We start from the raw sequence: 21,143 nt of genomic DNA on the forward strand, positions 1-21,143 counted from the left end.
TGTTAGCTACTAAGTGTGTTTCGTTCTACCAACAGCTCCATGGTGACTGATGTATGTAGTGCAGCATGTGGTAGCATTCAGAAGCTTGTGTTATAGTTACAGCATTGAGGTTCATTCTATTTAAGCAGAGCTAGGTATCAAATTAAAAAACAAATCAGGTGAGCGTTTTATTTTTATTTATTTTTTTCGACAGCAACGAGTTAAATTTTAAAATCTCAGACACAAACTCAGGGCTAGTGATTTGTCCATCCCTGTATTTCTCAGAGATGTTGGTTGTGTGAGAAGTTCCACTGGGTTTTTGCTTGCATCTTTTGTATAATATTGCCAGGTTTTAGTGAAAACGCTTACTGTGTTATGTGATGTACATGCTTTGGTGGAAAATATTGGCTTTTTTTTTGTTTTTCTTCAAAAACCAATCATGCAGTCTGATGTCATAATCATCGAAGCGGCATCGCTTCCTGAAGTCGAATGAGTTGAATGTCAGACACGGTTGCCTTTCCATTAGTCCTCTGTAACCCTTTCCATACGGTTCCTCTTTTAAGAACAAAAAGACGTCCTCCTGCTTAGCCGCGTTCGTCATCCTGAAATGGAAGCGTCTGTTTTGAACGAGCGTTCTGTCTAAACGGCTCTCGGATTGTTCCGATGAAGCTCGAAAACAAAAAACAAAGATATTCCTCATCAGTGCTAGAGCTTGTGTACTGTCTTTCCACTAAAGCTTAATCAGAAATGGTGCTGAAATTCTGCCAACTTGAATTTTGCACTGGATTGCAGCAATCTGGAATTAATTGCAAAGGCATGTCTGTGTGTGTGTGTCTGTGTGTGTGTAGGAGGGACCATTGCAACGTTCTGTTCACCCATGACACAGAAAAAACCTTCACCTCTCCTCCAGTGACCCACTGGCTCTATCCCACCCATCAGGAAGTGAAAGAGTTTGGGTCGATTAAAGTTTCCAGTGGCTCTCTTATACATACAGGAGCTTTCCCACTGCCGGAATATGGAGCAGCTGCTATTATATTACACTTTTTAGCAGCTATATTAATTTTGCTGTTTGGACAGATGTTGTCCCTCCCCAGTGTGGAATGGTGCAGTGTCGAAAATAGTCAGTCTTTACGGGTGTATGTACATAAAGCTGGTCCATTCTCCTTTTTTTTTCTTTTGTTTTGTTTTGTTTTCCTCTTGCATTGCTTCTCTGCACTGTCCGTTATTTCCACCTCTTAACTACATCCGGTAGTTCCTCCCCCCGGTGTTCCCTCGGCTCGAGTTCTTCTGGTGAACCTCCTGAAATGCAAAAAACACAGCGACGTAAGCTTCAGAGGAATAAACCACCTCGGGGAGCGGGGGGGGGGGGAGTTGGCGTTTGCTTGGGAGACATGCTCCGAAGTGCTTCTCCTATAATCCCGAAGTGTTTTATTCCTCATCGCAGCAATTTTTAAAATGATAATAAAAAAAATGAAAAAAGATATATCAGTCATTCTTATCCATTTATAGTTACATTGCATGTTTGTGGAACGTCCAGCAAAGTCAGTTCCTGTTATCACTTACGTTTTAGCAGCTACTAACCGACGTTCCCTCACCATCCTCTTTTTTTTCGCTCTCTTGAAGACAAGAAAACGCAGCCTGTCACGTTACAGTCAAAGTGTAAAATCTAAACAAAGCAAGCACTGGAGACTCCTTCTATAAATATGACATGAATGAAACATTTCCTTCCACAAGACTGCGACCATATCAAGTGCTAAACATTTTTCTTTGTTGAAAAGCAAGAGCACAATGTTTGATTTAATTCTGACTTGACAAATCAACAGCACTGTGATGTAACCCAGTATGTGACGCACGTTTTTTAATGAACGAGTTAGTTTCATCATGCGGGAGATTAGAAACACAACCTCCTTCTGTACTGTAGTGACTCAGCGCAGAGAGATTAGGATGTAAAATTTATGAAGAGTAAGCCAGCATGTGAGGATCGTGCTGAAACTGGTGAGCTTCCTGTACATGACATATGGGAACAGGATACAGAGAGAAAGAGAGAGAGGAAGAGAGAGAGAGTGTGTGAGAGAAAAAGAGAGAGAGAGAGAGACTGCAGGTCTACCACAAAAACCACTTAGCCACATCTCCTGCTAATGGTTTCCTTTTTTTTATATAGTGCTCTAAAAAGCATGCAAGCAAACATTTAAAGGGGAAGTTTGCCCCTTTAAAAAAATATAAATAAATAAAATATAAAATTATTAATGATGTCATTAAGAGGAACCCAGGATCTGGGGTATTTAAGCTTTTTTTCCCCTTGTGTAATTTTTTTGTCTTTAGTTCAGTAGTGGTTGCTATAGATTTCCTGGTATTCTGGGAACACTGAACCATTGCATGGCACAATACACACACCTTCACATTGTTGGGAGGAAACCAAAGAACCCAGAGAAAATACACAGAGCTAACTCGGGATCGAGATCGAATCTGAAGCCCTGGAGGTGTGAGACATCAACGTTACTGTTACAAAACAAATGCAGTTGTAAAAAAAAAAATCTAGCTGGACGTATTTGTGTATAAATTACATCCGTCAAAAAGAACTTAAAATGAAATGGCTGGAGGAGTTTGGATTGAATTCAGTGCTTTAATATTTTGGCTAAAATGAAACACTTCAAGCACTCAGCCGACACGCCAACACTACAAATCACACTCTGGCACTGCAGATCGGAAGCAATGTGTTGAATAGGAAGAATAAAATAAAATAAAAAATTCACATAAATTCAGAGCACTAGCTAAGGGTCGTTCCGCTTCCTGCTGCTGTAGATCACCAGCTTTTATTTAACACAAAAGACATCTTAAGAAACGTCTTATTTGTCAAATACAGCGGAGAATTAAGGTCAAGAAAGTTTCCAAAAGCTAGATCTCCGAGCAGTTGAACGCACAGAGAGAGATAGCTTTTCTAAAGAACGCTAGCTAATGGATGCTGATGTCACATGTTAATTTCACTTATTAACCTTCATCCCTGTTAATAAGTTGGTAATAAGGTACATAAGGGTGTTTTTTTTCTTACTTTTTTTTTTTCCATTTGATTACCAGCCATATTAAATATAAGCTGCAGAAGTCATGTGGAGATTCACTGGTCATTTGGCCGAAAAAAATAAATCAGGTAACATTGTGACTACTACTACTAATAATAATAATAACAATAATTAAAACACATACCTTACATGTATGGCTGTGACCAGGCATAGGTTTCTGTGAAAAGCAAAGAAAATTACAAACATCTGGAACCAGTGAGGTCACATAGGAATTGATTGATCCTGAAGATATACACCAATCAGCCATAACATTAAAACCACCTGCTCAATATTGTGTAGCTCCACCAAAATATAGCTTCGATTTGTCAAGGCATGGACTCCACAAGACCTCTGAAGGTGTGCTGTGGCAACCGGTACCAAGACATTACCATTAGCAGCAGATCCTTAAAGTCGGAGATGGAGCCTCCATAGATCTTATTTGGTCTGCTGCCATGAAGGTGTGGATTTGGTGTGCAGCAATGTTTGGGTCATGGTACGTGTCAAAGTAACATCCACATGAATGCAGGACTCAAGGTTTCTTAGTAGAACATTACCCAGAGCATTACACTGCCTCCTCCAGCTCACCTTCTTCACAACCAGATGCCATCTCTTCCTCAGGTAAGTGACACTCCTGGATGTCCTCATAATATAAAAGAACACCTGATTCATCAGACCAGACCTCCTTCTTCCATTGGTGCAGTTCTGATGCTGATATGTCCATTGTAGGGTCTTTCAGTGGTGTACAGGAGTCAGCATGGTCACTCTGACGCTCTGCAGCTACAGAGCTCCATATACAGCAAGCTGTGATGCTCTGTGTGACCTGATTCCTTTCTGTCAGAGCCAGCCTTCACATTTTCAGTGCTACACTAGCTCTTCTGTGGGAATGGACCAGATCTTGGGAGTCCATGACCCTGTTGTTGGATCACCGTTTACTCTTCATTGGAGAACTTTTGGTAGGGTCTAACAGTTGTCTAGACATCACAATCTTGGCCATGTGTCAAAGTCACTCTTACACGTGCCCATTTTTCCTGCTTCTAACACATCAACTTCGAGAACTGAGAACTGCTGTAATATATCCCACTCCTTATTTAGTTAGTAGCTCTTCTGTAGGATCAGACCAGATAGACAAGCCTTCACTCCTAGTGAGTCTTGGGAGTCCATGCCCCTGTCACTGGTTCACCAGTTGTCCTTGCTTGAAGCACATTTGATAGGTACTAACCACTTGGAGAAGATGACCTGACCCAGTGGTCTAGACCTCACAGATTGTCCTTTGTGGAAGTCACTCAGATTCTTACACTTGCCCATTTATTTGTGGTTTTAATGTTATGGCTGATCATGTGTATAATTTATAAAGAAGTACAACTAAGCCATTTGTTATATTTGATTGCACACTGAATCTCACCTTTGGTGTTTTGGACGTGTCTGTGTGCCGTTGCTCTCGTACGGATCGTGGCGTTTTACCAGATTTGACTGGTGCACAGTACATCTCGAGTCGTTTCAGCTCACAGCTCTGGAAGCAGCATTCATCTACAATGCCACGGTTGTGCAAGCGACGTGAGTTGGGGCCGTAGCCTGTTGGCTTGCCTGTTGTGCATGCAAGAAAAAAAAAACAAATGAGGACAAAATGACTAAATCAAACACTATGTGATTTAGCAGATGGTCAGTTTGTTGTCCAGATCCTGAGGTTTTCTTTTGTGTTTTAAACCATTGGAAACTTCCACATTCCTGGATGATAACTGGGTCACTGGAGAGGAAGTGAGTGGAAGCATCATCAAAGAAAATATGTACACAACTAATTTTTGGTCGGGAAAACAGTAGGGTTGATTAATTGTGACCTGAAAGTTATTTGAACAGTTGTCATGCATTTGTTTTAAATAAAAGAACATCCCTTTGTACACTACTGAGTCTCTACAAGCTTCCTTATACTAGGTTTTGCGAAAGTTCATTGGTGCAGCATGATGACATCATAATTTAAGACAAGTATGCATTTGCAGATTTCTCCCATGCTTCAGGGGATCCCTCCGGGTTCTCCCCCAGTTCAATGACTGACATCTCAACATTTTCCATAGTGTGTGACTGAGTAGTCCAGGGTGTCCACCACTTTGTGACCACAGTCACTTGGGATGGACTTCAGACTCCCCTCGACCTAGCCTTTATTTGTCACATATACATTACTGCACATTGAAATTCTTTCTTCGCATGTCTCTTCCTTGTCAGGGCACAGGGTTAAGGGCCTTGCTTGAGGACCCACAGTGACTGCTTGGCAGTGCTGGGGCTTGAACCCCATACCTCCAATCAACAACCCAGGGTCAGCCATGATGCAGCTGCCCTGGAGCAGAGAGGGTTAAGGGCCTTGCTCAAGGGCCCAGCAGTGACAGCTTGATAGTGCTGGGGCCTTAACCACTTGAGCTCTTGTACTAATGATGGCTCAAATGGTTAAAGCTCTGGGTTGTTGAGTGGAAGGTCGGATGTTCAAGCCACAGCACTGCCAAGCTGCCACTGTGGGTCTTCAAGCAAGGCCCTCTCTCCTCCAAAGCTACTCCTACCCCAACTTACAAAGCTGGGATATGTAAAGAATAGAATTTCACTATACTGTATATGTGACAAATAAAAGCCTCTTCTTTAACACATACAGATCGGTGCTAACATCTCCTGAGAACACATCAAATCCGATCTAATAACGATCCAGCTGGGTATCAGGTGCTATCGTTACGTGCATTATGATACACTCTGCAGGAACATGAAAGAGCTTAATCGTTAAATATTCATGGCTATCAAATTTATAAGGGTGTCGAGTTACAAGGTGGCGGTCATCAAGTTATCAATTTATCAAGTAGATTTTTGCACAGACTTCCTATAAAGGGTCATAATAGTACACAGATCTGTTAATTAGCGTTATGTATGAGGTCCCTTATGGCACCCGAGTGACGCAGTAGTCGTTTCTTTTCCAGTCGGCTCTTTCCAACACACACACATACACACACACACACACACACAAACACACACACAGTGAATTCCAATCTCCCCCTTCCGGTGGTGTTTATAATGTCTCCTGGTCTCCACTAACAATTCCCTGCTCACCTAGAGCACCACAGCTCTGATAGGCTTTTCCCTGTTACCAAATAAAATAATAATAATTTAATATGGCATTTACAAGAAGGAAATGCCTTTCCCTTTCAGAGTTAATAGCTCTTGGCTCGCCGGGTTGCCAGTGCTGACAGAGTGCATTAACTTCTGCTCTGGATTTGCTCCACACTGACAACGGTGCTTCGGGAAGAGAGGGGCTTTCATTAGGAAACACATGAGTCCCTGCAGACCTCCGAGCCCATGGGTGCGACACGCTACGCCCAAAACTACACCAAAGCCACAAATCTACCGACGAACGTTTTGTGCATTTTAAATGACATGCATGCTCTATGTGTATTTACGTGTAATTACATTTTTTTTTTACTGTTATGTAACATGGATACTTAAATTGCTTTCAAATTTCTTGGTTTGAATTTTTAAAAAAAAGCAGTTAAGGAAAATTTGCCTCAGCTCGTAGTTGAGTGCAAAAGTTTGTACACCCTTAAGCAGAAATATAAACAAGTAATATGTAAAATTACAACATTGTGTATAAATATAATATTAATTTAAAAGTTTTCTGTATAAGATCTAAATGACTAATCCTCATCTAATAAAACCATTCTTGTGAGTGAGGTGTTGATTCATTCTCCATAACTGCAGGTTGTTATGGTGTCGCTCTCTGACAAGAGATATTTATGGAAGGAGTCAACGTTTTAAACGCTTCGTAAGTGTCAGAAGAAAATAAGTAACTCCCCACTGGCTCCACCCTCTTTCTGTTTCTAGTCATCTGTTCATTGCACATGTTTACTCGCAGTATCTCGGTTCGTTCAGTCAATTATAAGTACGGATTCCCCTATAAATAGCTGGACGTTTGTGCGTTTGACCTTGACGAAAGTAACGGAGATCGTAAGAATCGTTCTGTTCGCCTTTACATCCCCCGAAGCATTCCAGTGCTCTTTTTTTTCACGCTAACGTATGCTTGAGGATTAGAAATCAAAGTTCTCTGTTCTAGCTGAAGATGCTGTTTGCGTGCGAAAGAAGGAGAATTGAAGCCCAAGTTTGTGATTACACATTCGCACAGGTTGTCAGAAGACAGCAGATTTGCTTTCTGGATGATTTTCCAAACATTAAAAAAAAAAGAAAAAAAAAAAAGAAAGAAAGGCCTCCCAAATTAACATCCGCTGTTTTTCCCTGCCATTGCCGAAGCATCATAAACAAAAACGAGTAAACAACCTTTTATGCTTATAATCATAGTCAATTGAAGTAATGACACACAATATGGTTGGATGGAGCTGTTTTGATGTTTTTCTTGTTTTCAGTTGCCGACATGTGGGCCACATTAGACTTCTTTTGTGTGTGTGTGTTCCTTTCACTTGTGTGTGTGTGTGTGTGTGTGTGTGTGTTTTTTTTTTTATTAGGAGGGTCCTCGTATGGATTGCATGCTGCTTGATTGAATAAGGCTGGGAAGTAAACTCAGAGATAGACGTGAAACATAGAGAATGTTCTGTAGATCGCTTTCTGCCCTGTTAGAACCTATACGCTGAGCAAAAACAGGGTTCTTCCTGCAGCTAATGCTAACAAATTTGGGCCTATTCTCTCAAAATTTAATCATGGACAATTTCAGAACCAACATTTGAGAGCTCTTCAGTTATTCCTTTGGAAGTTCCTTCAAGTGTTCAGACATGGTTCCAGGTGAGAACTCTTAATTAGTTAATAAACCCTTAAAGAACTGTTGAAGAACCTCAAGTGTGTAGATATTGTCTCAATAGCGTAGATATTACCAGGATCGAATATTTGGAACAAACTCCAAAGGTCCTTCAAACTTTCTTCATAGGTTCAAAGTTTCTAAAAGTTGACTAAAAGGGTTCTACTTGGAGATAAAGATCAGGAAACACTACACTACATGATATTTTTTACAGTTTCCTCTAAATGTACACTAGAACAGTTAATATTCAGCTAACAGTCTTGGTGCTTGAAGAAATCTTCAAGGTTTCCTTAAGTGTTTACTGGATAATTAACGGTTCTTAGTGTCCTTGAGAAGGATAAGCCAAGCACTCTTGACTGCACACACTAGGAAGCAATACTAGATTTAAATAGCGTTAAAAAACACTGTTGAATTCTGGATTCTGATTGGTCAGAAGGTGTTGATTAATTTTCTATAAAAGCAACTCTCATTCTGATGCGTTATCGTTTCTGTAGTAATAAACCTTTCATAGGGTCTTCCAGATAACCAGGGTCTACGTCTAAACATGTTTTGTGTCTCCATGAAGAGACGTTTATGTTCTGTTTTGTGTCTAACTCATGCAGTGAGGTGTGGAACTTCGGTTTTCAGCTTCCCTCAGAGTAAGCCTGGGTTCCTTAAAAAAATCTCGACTCTGCTCCAGAAGTTCTATAAGTCTGCTCATTCTGGTGTAACTCATCCACTTTGGTCCTGCTGAAGAGTTTCCTCAGGTGACTTGGGATCATGGAAAACACTAAAATGTGACAATACTGTGGGTGAAACCCTGGCGTGGATGAAGCGAACTGGAACACTACTGCTGGGATCCACGCTAGAGTTCCAGATGTGTTGTATGGCATCGGCTTTGCTGATTCATTGTAACCAGTGTAGCAGTCAATCAAGGGCATCTGTTACTGAGGTGGTTTGTGTTCCACTCCAAGAACACTGAGCAGCTTGAGAAGATATGTGCAGTCTTTCAGCCTTCCAGATTTGTGGTGCTCACGTGCAGCCGACCTACAACGGGATTTGGCTCCGGTTGAACTCTGGTTGAAAACATTTTCTGTACGATTTGTGAAATTCGCTTCACGGCCAAAACGTTTCAGACAATCACTTCTCAGATCGAGACATTTCACGCTTCTAAAAGAGGCTGGTGGCCAACATGCAGTAGCCTGATTGTTCAGCTGACTGTGCAAGACTCCCTCTGCTCCAAGGAACTCGGCAAAGAGCAGCGTCTTCTAGAGTGGCACTTTTGGGAGCTGACTTTTACTGCCTCGCTGTGGTTATTATAAAAAAAAAAAAAAAAAAAAAAAAAAAACCTTCTAGACTCCAGGAGCAGTCATGAGCACACGGATTGTTTACGGAGCACTGGGGACCACAAAAGCAGCTCGAGCCCTGGAAACAACCTCATCAGTGGCATGACGAACACCTAGAGCCAAACCAAATTCTTTCGCTTTCTATTGGCATCAGCGTTCATTATGCAGTCTTATAGGGATACTTTTAAAGTACCACTCGACATGGCAAAGAAGATGTGAAGCTTCTCAGGAAATCCAAGAACGTCACTGATATGGGATTGTTTGGGCTGGAAAGTCGCATGCCGTGGCTTATTAGCTGTGAGTTGACTCTGTAGGTTGACATATTTTCTTGTGTGAGACAGATTTACACAACATCTGATGGCTACAGCACACTTCAGATGTGTCACTGAATCCTGGCTGTAGCTTAGCTAGCTAGTTAAATGCATAGATATAAATCATCATATTATTGTATTGTATTGTATTATACTATTGAGTGGAACCTCAGCATATGAATGCCCTCCCTTACGAATTTTCACCTTAAGAATTACAATTTTGCAGAAAATTTGCAATGGCATACAAAGCACTATTAGCAAATGAATGAACCAACCTGAACACTGGCTAAGTTGCATGTATGTCCGGGAGCCGATTAAAACTTGTTAGCGTCAGTGGAAAGCCAAGCAAAGAGAGTTTATGAATTTTAAAAATAAATTTGCAGTCAGCGAAAATTGTTTCAAAAGAGTCAACCCACGATACCAGCATTCAACAGCTAGGTGATTTTTCGGGCGTTTTTTTGTTGACAGATTGGTGGCATGGGTGGTCTGTTCTATTTTTAGCCCTATGAAGAGCCTTGACATGGAATGCTTGGCTTGGGTCAGTTCTTTGTAAGCAGCCATACAGTTTACATACACTTCGTATTGGTCATATTGTTAATATTTTTGGGTGGCTGGAACGGATTATCTGCATTTACATTATTTCTTATGGGAAAATTCATTTCCCAATACAAATTTTCACCATAAGAACTCGCCTCCAGAAACAATTAAATTTGTATGCCAAAGTTCCACTGTATTGTATTGGAGTCCATAACACTAAAAAGCTGGTACAAAAGCTTAGAAAAACTCCAACTGGGGTTTGTAGCTTGGTTTAGCTTTGTAGCTTACTGTTCAACACAATTCGATCACATAAAACAAAACCCTTATAAAAACTAACAGAATAGTACGAAGAGATCAACAGTGGAATAATGGCTGCAGTTCCGTTGCTGACCACCAGATGCCACTATTGTGCATCGTGTATATTTAAGTTCGCAGATGTTTTCTTTCTTTTTTTTCTTGTGATTGCTGCAGCCAAAAATGCTCACATCTTTCTTAGTGGAAAACTATTCCAATTGTTGGAATCACAAGCACAGGATTCTTCTTCTAAACTCCTAGCAGTAAAGATACACATGTAGTGACTTTCTGTGAGGGGCTGTACTCATGTTCATGGGATTTGACCGAGTACGTGTTATGATGTCACACTAAGTGTCTCGGTTCAAAACTCTGTGTGATTTTGAAAAACTTGTCAAGTATCATTTTCTACAAGTTGGATGAAATCCTGGGCTTTTGTCATATCCGATAACCTGCGTGTTTAGTCTCCATTTCATTTGTCAATGGAAAATCAACACTTTTCATCATGGCACTAAAATTTACCCAGGAGGCTTTTATGTGCGCAATCTGCCTGCGTCCAGCAAGGAAGAACATCCTAATCATCCTGTAATCCTTCATAATCCTTGGCTGCTCTGGGATCAGAGCCGAATCTGTGTGTGTGTGTGTGTGTGTGTGTGTGTGTGTTTGTAGTTGATTTGCTGTTCCTACAGCAGCTTCCAACGATTAGCACGCAAGCCTCAAAAAAAAAGAAAGAAAAGAAAGCAGTGCTACACGTCACTACCTACTTTTTTATGTGCACTGTCATCTCAACTTTTTTTTTTCTTCCCAGATAAAGATTTTATAATCTCCTTTACAGCGAAGATGGAATTTCCACACGTTAATCCGATTCTGGAAAAAAATGGGAATGCATCATTAGGCGTGTATAATAAGCTCACTGAGAAAACTCTCATGCATGCATTATGCATTACAAATGCGTTTCCTTTCGCAGGAAACCTTTCAGACTCGAGATTTGAAATGGACTTTGAGTTTGCTTCGTTATTACTGTCTTGGCAAAGAAACAAACAGCCAGGAGTGGTTTTATCTAGCACTCTGTCTAGCACTCTGGTTCTAGCTAATGCTAACATAACCTTGTTTTTAATCCTTTATTGAGTCAATTGATGATAGACTCTTTAAAATGTAGAACATTTAAGGGTGTCCTTCTGGCAGACCCATTAAAGGTTCTCTGTAGAACCATATAACAGTGTTTTCCTATTAAAAATGGTTCCCTTTTAGCTTTTCTGGGAGCTAAGAATCCTTAATTATCAAGTAAACCCTTGCTAAAGGGTTAACACTTTTTAAAGAACCTGTAGAAGCTACAATCTCATAGTACTTGATACTTTCTTCTAAGTTTCTGGAAGGGTTCACAGCCCTGTATTAGAGTACTTTCCACATCAGTCTCTTTTTTTATGCTTATAGCCCTCAATTATCCAACGATCGCATATAGAACCCTTTGAAGAACGCTTGTGGTATGTGATAGAACCTCTGAAGAATTGCTAATTACTTCTAGGCTTTGGTACTTCTACCTGTCTCCTGGCCAATTTCATAACCTACAATTAAGGGTTCTTCAGTTGTTCCTTTAGATATGGTTTCAAAGCAGAACCCTTTTCTAGATGCTAAAAACCTTTAATTGGGTTAAAAAACCCTTAAAGAACCCAAGTATTAACAAAGGACATATTTAAAACTCTTCAAGGGTTCTTCAAATGTTCTTGTTTCTAAATAGTCTCTTAAAAAAGTTATACTTGGAGAGAGAGATCCAGAAATACTCTGTTTTGGGGTTCTACGTGGTATTTCACAGGGCATCTGGTACCAAGATGCTCTTTAGCTCTTAATGTGCACACTTACACTAGAACGGTTCATGCCTTTCATTTAATAATTAACATTTAACTGTCTCTGTACTTGGCGGACTCTTCAAGGGTATGTTTAAGGGTTTCCTCTAAAGGTAGAAGAACCAGAAAATGCAACTAGTACCATTGGTTTAAGGGTTCCTCCAGAGGTCCAACCAAATATATCTGGTGGAAGGAGAAAAATACGTAGAGGAAGAAGCTTGTGAGCCAACAGCTGGACAATGGTATCAATGGTGTCGAGGGTATTTTCACACTTCACTCTTAAAAATAAAGGTTCTTACATGGTCCTTTGTCAGGGTTTCTGGTTCATAACATCCATAAAGGGTTTTCTAATGCATAAAAAGGTTCTTTGTAGTGAAAAAAAGGTTCTTTAGCCAACACAAATGTTCTTTATGGCACTAAGAAAAATGGGGTTCTCTTAAAAACCATTTACAAAAAGTTTCTTTAAGGATTTCTCTGCTTTTAGGGTTCAATATCAATGGGTCTATACAGAACCTAAATCAAGGTTCTTCCCATTGATTTATACATGTACACTCTTAAAAATAAAGGTTCCTAATGGTTCTTTGTCAGAGTTTGCGGTTCTTAACAATCATGGAACGTTTACTTTGAACAAAAGGTACTTTTTTAGTGAAAAAGGGTTCTTTAGACTATAAAAATGTTCTATCTGGACTCAGAAAAAATAGGGTTCTTTCATGAACCCTTTAATGAAAGGTTCTTTGGTGAACCACAGAAGGAACCCTCTGTTTTAGGGTTCTGTACAGAACTTAAAATGGTTCTTTCACTTGCCTTATTTACTGCACACCCTTACAAAGGTTCTTAATGGGTCTTTGTCAGGATTTGTGGTTTAAAACCCATGGAATGTTCTTCATTGTAAATGTTCTGGAGATGCTTTTAGGTACTCAGAAACAAGGATTTCTTCTAAGAACTAATTACCGAAAGGTTCTTTATGAAACCAAAAATGGTTCTTCTATAACATCACAGTAAAAACCCCTTTTTGGTTCTTTCTGGAACCATTATTTGTAACAGTGTTGTTCTGATAACTCAAATCCTCACTAAGAAGTGATTCCTGGCCTGTTTCTGGGTGGGGCTTATAATCACAACTTTGCATTTGAATTTCAGCGTAGCTTGACTGCACAAGTCCAGTTTTTATCCAGTGCAGGTAGTAACGTGACTAGATGAACCAAATCACATCACTTTACTCCATAAGCATTGACCATACACGTTTCACACACTACACAAAACACAGGTCATGGTTCTGTTACAGCAGGCCCCAGACCACCATGTTCAAAAGAAACATGACCTCTGGAGCTCTCTCGAGCTCGGAAACAGCTTTCACTCTGCATCAAACGAACCGAAGTCTCGGCCACCAAACATGCAAGTGCGAAAACGACCTAAAGCTAAACTCTGGATAAAAACCTTAGTTTTTATGGCTCCTGTGAAAAGAAAAATCAGATAATGTGAGTCATTAGCAGTGACGTGGCAGGCAGGCTGATGTGGTGGTGATGGTTAGGGAGCTGTCTGTAGCAGTGACCAGAAGGTTGTGAGTTCAAATCTCACCACTAACAAAAATCCTCATTTGGCATTCTTGCTTTGGGAAAATCTCTCCAGTGAAAGAGTCTATAATCTACCGCCCAGATTAGCTGATTACTAAAATAATCCTTCCTGTGTAATAAAACTCAACATTGAAGCAGTGTCCTAATAATTTCCACTTAACAACTCAAACCTCTGGGTTTATGCGCTGTACCCGGCCAGTCCTGTTCCACTTTCAGCATGCGGTAATGATGCAACAGTTTCACAGAAAGTTCAGATTACCGTAAATGTGTTTGCTTTGGACCCGGCTCAGAGAAAAAACAAACCCTCGGTCACCGAAAGGCCATAAAGGATCTGGCCAACTCCTCTTTTTTTGACCACTGAACAGCCTCGTGGCTGTTGACAGGAAAAGTAACTTTCCGTTCTCAGTTCGAGCTTCATTCAGGTTCGACTTTTTACACAACGAGTGTAAAATGAATCTTTTTCGGTGCCGCCTTACATCCACTTGTCAGAACGCAAAGCCGAGTGCATGTCAGAGCGACAGGCTGAGACTGAGACCGAGGCTGAGACCGAGACCGAGACTTTCACGCGTCTTTAGATCTGTCCAGAAGAAGAAATTTCACATCATTGGCGATAGACTGTCGATAACGTTTAGTTTTTATTGTTGTGTTGTTTTATTGTTGGGTTTATGGATGATTTCTTTTAAATCACAAAAATTAGATATCACACTTCCATATAACTATCCTTATCTTGTCTATACCTTGATTTTGTTCCATAATTAGGGGATTAACTGATTAATGCATTGCACAAATCAGAAAAAAATCAAATACCTGTGTTTTATCTCAGCTATATGAGCTAGTTTTATTTCTATTTCTGTTTCTAAGCCATGTTCAAAAAAAGAGGTGCTCAAACAGCACCCCCTGGGTGTAGTACTCTCACTCATAGCTTCTGATTATAACCGTGACCTTTCCAGCATATTTTTTTTTTCAATGAAAATCTACACAATACAAAGTACCTGGTTGTTTGATTTGCATATGACATATCACTCGCTTCACTGGCAGACTAGCAAAGCAAGCTAGCTATAGCTACATACTCTCCTCAGAGACCTCGACAATCTCTGCTGCTTCCTTCCACGGTTTATTTTTCAACACTAAATCTCTGGACGCATTTAATGATGAGATGAAACCACCAGCCGTGAGCAAGAGGTGAAGGATCCACAGGTCAAAGAGGTGATTGGATTTTCCTCACTTTAGCGCATCATACCTCATTTGCGTAGAGAAAAACTAGATTAAATATCGCTCTGATGTTTGGTCTTACGTGTGGTAGACTGGACATACAATGAAAATAAATAAGTGTTGTCACTTGCTAACATGAACCTCGTATGTAAACGAACATAATTTATGATGGCTTTGCTTGCTTAGCATATAATCGCTTAGTTTAATTAGTTTAATTTCTGACAGCATGTCGATTCCCAAGCCAAACCTTGTTGGGGAATAAAATAAGGAAATACATCTAAATCTGTATCATCTGTTCATTAGCATAACAGTTTATGTCCCATACGTAGCATCACCGGTTATCACTTGTTAGGGATGAGTAATCATCCCGACCACATTCCGAGTAACAACTGGAGAGACGAACTTGCCCTTACATAAATACAGATTTTTAAACATTTCTCTTGTTCCTCACCCCGGATATTTCTCCTGTAGTCTGCTAGACAGCGAGCCACGTTTTCCCTCTAGTCAGACTCATGCCTCTTCTCTTCACCACACAAATTATTTAAGGCATCTTACTTAACGAACCTCTCCAGCTGCTCCAGAGCGTCTCTTCGAGTCAGAGAACACCTTGTGCCTCCGTGTTCTCCACATCAAACACACTCGAGGGGTTGGTTTCAGCGCATGAATTAAGTATCAGGAGGGAAGAGAAATTACAGGGGTGCTCCATGTTCTCCGCTGGGTTCCTCCCTCTTTTCTCAGTCTCTCTCTCGCAGAGCTTCAGCCACACTGCGCTATCGCATCGAGGTCGCACCTCGTTTCTCTGTCAGCACGGATCTCTGATCCTGATTCATCATCCAGACCACAGTATTTAAACAGACTCATGCTATATTGGTGTTTTATTATGAGTGAGTCAGATTGAAGAGATACTGTATCATGATATAGTGCGATATCTCGACTGTAGACTCATTACATCCTAGCTGCTGTGTAGACTGTTCACTCACACACTCATTCACTCAACCATTCATTCACTCACACACATTCACTTGTTTAATCATTCATTCATTCATTCATTCACACATTCATTCACTCACACACTCATTCAAGCACTCACACATCCACTCAATCACTGACATACTCATTCACACTCATTGAATCACACATATACTTATTCACACACTCACTCATACTTATTCACACATGCACTCATTCACACATGTACTTATTAACACTCACTAAACACTTATAAACACTCACTCATGAAACATTTATTCATAATTTCATTTATTCATACACTTATTATATACTTTCTCTCACTCATTGACAAACTCGTTCACTCACTCGCTCATTGACACACTCATTGCCACACTCACTCATTCACTCATTGACAAACTCGTTCACTCACTCACTGACAAACTCGTTCACTCACTCATTGACACACTCACTGACACACTCGTTCACTCACTCACTCACTCATTGACACACTGACACACTCACTCACTGACACAATCATTCACTCATTGACAAACTCGTTCACTCATTGACAAACTCGTTCACTCATTGACACACTCACTCATTGACACACTCACTCACTGACACACTCACTCACTGACACACTCACTCACTGACACACTCACTCACTGACACTCATTCACACTCACTCACTGACTCACTCACTCACTGACAAACTTGTTCACTCACTCACTCATTGACACACTCACTGACACACTCGTTCACTCACTCACTCAGACACACTCATTCACTCACTCACTCACTGACACACTGACTCACTGACACACTGACACACTCACTCACTGACACACTCACTCACTGACACACTCATTCACTCACTCACTGACACACTCACTCACAAACTCGTTCACTCACTCACAGACACACTCATTGACACTCACTCACTGACACACTCACTGACACACTCATTCACTCACTCACAGACACACTCATTGACACTCACTCACTGACACACTCACTCACTCACTGACACTCACTCACTGACACACTGACACACTCACTCACTGACAAACTTGTTCACTCACTCACAGACACACTGACACTCACTCACTGACACACTGACACTCACTCACTGACACACTGACACTCACTCACTCACTGACAAACTCGTTCACTCACTCACTCAGACACTCATTCACTCACTCACTCATTGACACTCACTCACTGACACACTCACTCACTGACTCACTCACTCACTGACTCACTCACTCACTGACACTCACTCACTGACACTCACTCACTGACACTCACTCACTGACACTCACTCACTGACACTCACTCACTCACAAACTCGTTCACTCACAGACACACTCATTGACACTCACTCACTGACACACTCACTCACTCACAGACACACTCATTCACTCACTCACAGACACACTCATTGACACTCACTCACAGACACACTCATTGACACTCACTCACAGACACACTCACTCACAGACACACTCATTCACTCACTCACAGACACACTCATTGACACTCACTCACAGACACACACTCACTGACAAACTCGTTCACTCACTCACTCATTGACACTCACTGACAAACTCGTTCACTCACTCACTCAGACACACTCATTGACACTCACTCACTGACACACTCACTCACTGACACACTCACTCACTCACTGACACACTCACTCACTCACTGACACACTCACTCACTCACTGACACACTCATTCACTCACTCACAGACACTCATTCACTCACTCACAGACACACTCATTGACACTTACTCACTGACACACTCACACTCACTGACACTCACTCACTCACTGACACACTCACTCACTGACACACTCACTCACTCACAGACACTCATTCACTCACTCATAGACACACTCATTGACACTCACTGACACACTCACTCACTGACACACTCACTCACTGACACACTCACTCACTCACTCACTGAAACTCATTCACTCACAGACACACTCATTCACTCACTCACAGACACACTCGTTCACTCACTCACTGACAAACTCGTTCACTCACTCACTGACAAACTCGTTCACTCACTCACTCATTGACACTCACTGACAAACTCGTTCACTCACTCATAGACACACTCATTGACACTCACTCACTGACACACTCACTCACTCACTGACAAACTCACTCACTCACTCATTGACACACTCACTGACACTCGTTCACTCACTCAGACACACTCACTCACTCACTGACAAACTCGTTTACTCACTCACTCATTGACACACTCACTGACAGACTCGTTCACTCACTCACTCATTGACACACTCACTCACTGACAAACTCGTTCACTCACTCACTCAGACACACTCATTCACTCACTCATTCATTGTCACACTCATTCACTCATTGACACACTCATTCACTTGCTCATTTACTCACACACTCATTCATTCCACACTCATTTACACATATATTCACTCGCTCATTTCCACACTTATTCACTCACACACTCATTCATTCACACTAGCATGTTTTGGGGAGATCGGAGGAAAGCAGACAACCCAGAGAAAATCCTGCACAGAGGAAACTCACCACAAACCAAAGCTCAGGCCTGGGATCATCTACTATTTATTATTTAATAAATCAGTCAACAAACAAACAAATAAATAATTTATTATTTAAATTACTATTAAAAGATAATATATAATTTACTTATTTATTTAGCCATTGGATTATTCCTATATCAGGTATTTGGTATCGTTATCTGAGCATCAGAGTCGATATACTGTAACAACCCTGGAGAGAGCAAGTTATCTGAAAGCCTTTTCATTTAAATCGAACTGAAGCCAGAAGCGAAAGCTTGCATTTCTTTTATTTTAATTTATTTATGAGGAGCACATTAGCACTTCTGGCAGCACGGTGAAGAAGAGCAGCAGGAGCAGCAGCGGGCGGAGGAACAGCAGCAAAGGAAGTCTTTATGAATAAATAAAAAAGTTGCACTTACTGAAATAAAAGCCCCGGTCCCCGCACACAAACTGCAGCGTGTCCACCAGCTCCGCCCCGCACAGAGTCTCAGGCCCCGCCCTCGCCTCCACCGGCGTCAGCGCGAGCGCGCACAGCAGCAGCAGCAGCCGGGCGAGCGCGCGGCCGCGAGACACACAGCGCATGGTCCACTGCATCCGAGAGAGAGAGAGAGAGAGAGAGAGAGAGAGAGAGAGAGAGAGAGAGAGGGAGAGAGAGACTTGAAGAGCCTTCAAACTGAAACCCAGCCCAAGACAACACGCCGTTTAACACTCAATTATCACAAGCAGACAGTTAACTCCGTCATGTTCCCGGTAAATAATCATGGCTCGTGCGTCATAACAAGTCACTGGAGAAAAATCTGGAAATGTTATATGGCAATGAAAAAGTTTTCATTTACTTATTTATTTATTTATTTATTTATTCGCCCCACCTTGAAGATGCTGGCACGTGCATCCAAAGTATTAAACACGATCCCTGCAAATAGCCTATAGGCAAACAAATAAAAAAACTAAACAACCTAACCTCTTTCTTCCTTTCTTTTTTATAAGCTTCAGGTTATCTATCGCGCGCGCTGATAAAATAATCACTCACCAAAAAAAAAAAAAAAAAAAAAAAAAAAGACCAGAAGTGCAATTTACGCATCGACGTCTGTGCGCGTTCACGGATTCAACAGCGTTTCTAATATCATGCACACTCAGCAATACGGATTCCAGCAGAACTTGTGCGGTCATGCGAATGAACTGATGCAGCTTTTACAACACAACCGATTTTATCCCCCAAAAAAGCGTGCACAAAGTTTGTCAGGGCGCATCGTCTAATCTGTGCATGCATGCATGCAAAAAAAAAAAAAGATTTAACACCCTGTCAAGAGCAATACAATGTTTCTGTATTGCTCTTGTGCACGAGCATCTTTTTTTTTTAAATTACAATTAAACAGATATATGTGCTTTAAATTTGAGGCAGGTTGCAAATAATTTGTTGTTGTTGTTAATAAATGTGAGAAGTTACCTTTAGGACATCACCCAATTGTCCTCTAGACATCCCAGCGTCTGTCCGGAGAAAACACTTGTCCCAAAGTCATTAAAATTAAAAAATATGATAATTAAAAAAAAATATAGACATGAAAATGTAAAAATTTCTTTTTAAAAAAGCTGGAAGAAAAGAAGCGGCGAGGAGGAAACGCGGTGCCGGTGTCACGTCTCGATATTCCGACTTTGTTCCATTGCGCAGGCTCGATTCGGAGACGTGAGATTTAGCGGACAGGAGACGGATTTAGTGGAGAAAATCCCTCACATTTATCTACATTACGGAGACATTTTCAACAGGAAACAGCTGGGGCAGCACTCGCCCGCTACCTCGTGTGTGCTAAGTTATTCGCTGAGGATTTTTGGGCCCGATTTCAAATTACGTCATCCCTCCCCCTGTTCCCCGTTTCTTAGAACAGGACTGAATTTTGATCTGTCCAAAGATCCCGCTCGATTCTTCTTCCTCTTCTTGGGATTTCACAGTGCCACCCGAAACACTGTGTATGTGCGCGCGTGCGTGCGCGCATGTGTGTGTTGAACAGTCACGCTACGTGCGCTTTTACGCGTCTTTTTATTCCCAACCTGTTTTACGCACTTTAGATTTTCAGACTCGGTCCTGAATCAACACCTAGAGCGTTCCTACAGCTTCTCTGTACTTCCTTTTTTTAAAAAAATAATTAATCAATTAATTAAATAATTAATTAATTAATAAAGCTTCCAAATTGTACAACTGTAGCCTAGCGTCCGACGTGATGGAACCATCAAGTGTGCACGTGCTGCTGTGGTAGGTATGATATATGTTTGTTTACACCTTTGGCAGGTACATGGCTGATGTACCTTTAAAGCTTTTGCCTAACCAAAGCTCCACAGAGACTTGTTGAAGTACAGTTTGGTTCTTCCGAGTCAGGAACCCGTGAGACCCCCGTAGCTGTTAATTCAGCACGGTGAAGGTGAAGGTGAGGGTGGTAACGCAATCGGTGGAGATGTAAGTGTTCGGCTAAACGCCTCTTCTCTTCTCTTCTCTTCTCTTCTCTTCTCTTCTCTTCTCTTCTCTTCTCTTCTCTTCTCTTCTCTTCTCTTCTCTTCTCTTCTCTTCGGTGAATGTGAGGTGCACCCGAAAAAAAAAGGCTTACAGAAGAGAGTATTTATTTGCACGGGATCATCTGCGCGTGAGTGATGGATGCTTTGTCTGGCTGCTCGGCTGAGTTTTTGTCCATGTCGGTCTGGCTGACCGTGGAGGAATGAGCTC

General features: G+C 41.2%; 1 protein-coding gene across 3 annotated transcripts; it reads right to left on the reverse strand.

The window, feature by feature from the left end:
- Positions 1-159: 159 nt before the first annotated feature.
- igf1 (insulin-like growth factor 1) lies at positions 160-20,214 on the reverse strand. 3 transcript variants are annotated; one of them, XM_058417367.1, is made up of 6 exons: positions 19,878-20,212; positions 18,850-19,018; positions 4,438-4,619; positions 3,181-3,213; positions 1,543-1,595; positions 160-1,278 (listed from the first exon to the last, which is right to left on the reverse strand). In XM_058417367.1, exons 1-6 carry the CDS (start codon positions 19,908-19,910, stop codon positions 1,215-1,217), a joined length of 534 nt encoding a protein of 177 aa, XP_058273350.1. In that variant the 5' UTR covers positions 19,911-20,212; the 3' UTR covers positions 160-1,214. The 3 variants fall into 3 exon arrangements, with proteins under 3 accessions (XP_058273350.1, XP_058273352.1, XP_058273351.1); XM_058417369.1 differs by lacking the exon at positions 1,543-1,595 and having other exon boundaries at positions 3,186-3,213; positions 19,878-20,214; XM_058417368.1 differs by lacking the exon at positions 1,543-1,595 and having other exon boundaries at positions 19,878-20,211.
- Between the last annotated feature and the right edge of the window lie 929 nt (positions 20,215-21,143).

This window comes from Hemibagrus wyckioides, linkage group LG19 (genome assembly GCF_019097595.1).
Source record: "Hemibagrus wyckioides isolate EC202008001 linkage group LG19, SWU_Hwy_1.0, whole genome shotgun sequence".
In the NCBI taxonomy this organism is placed as follows: Eukaryota; Metazoa; Chordata; class Actinopteri; order Siluriformes; family Bagridae; genus Hemibagrus; species Hemibagrus wyckioides.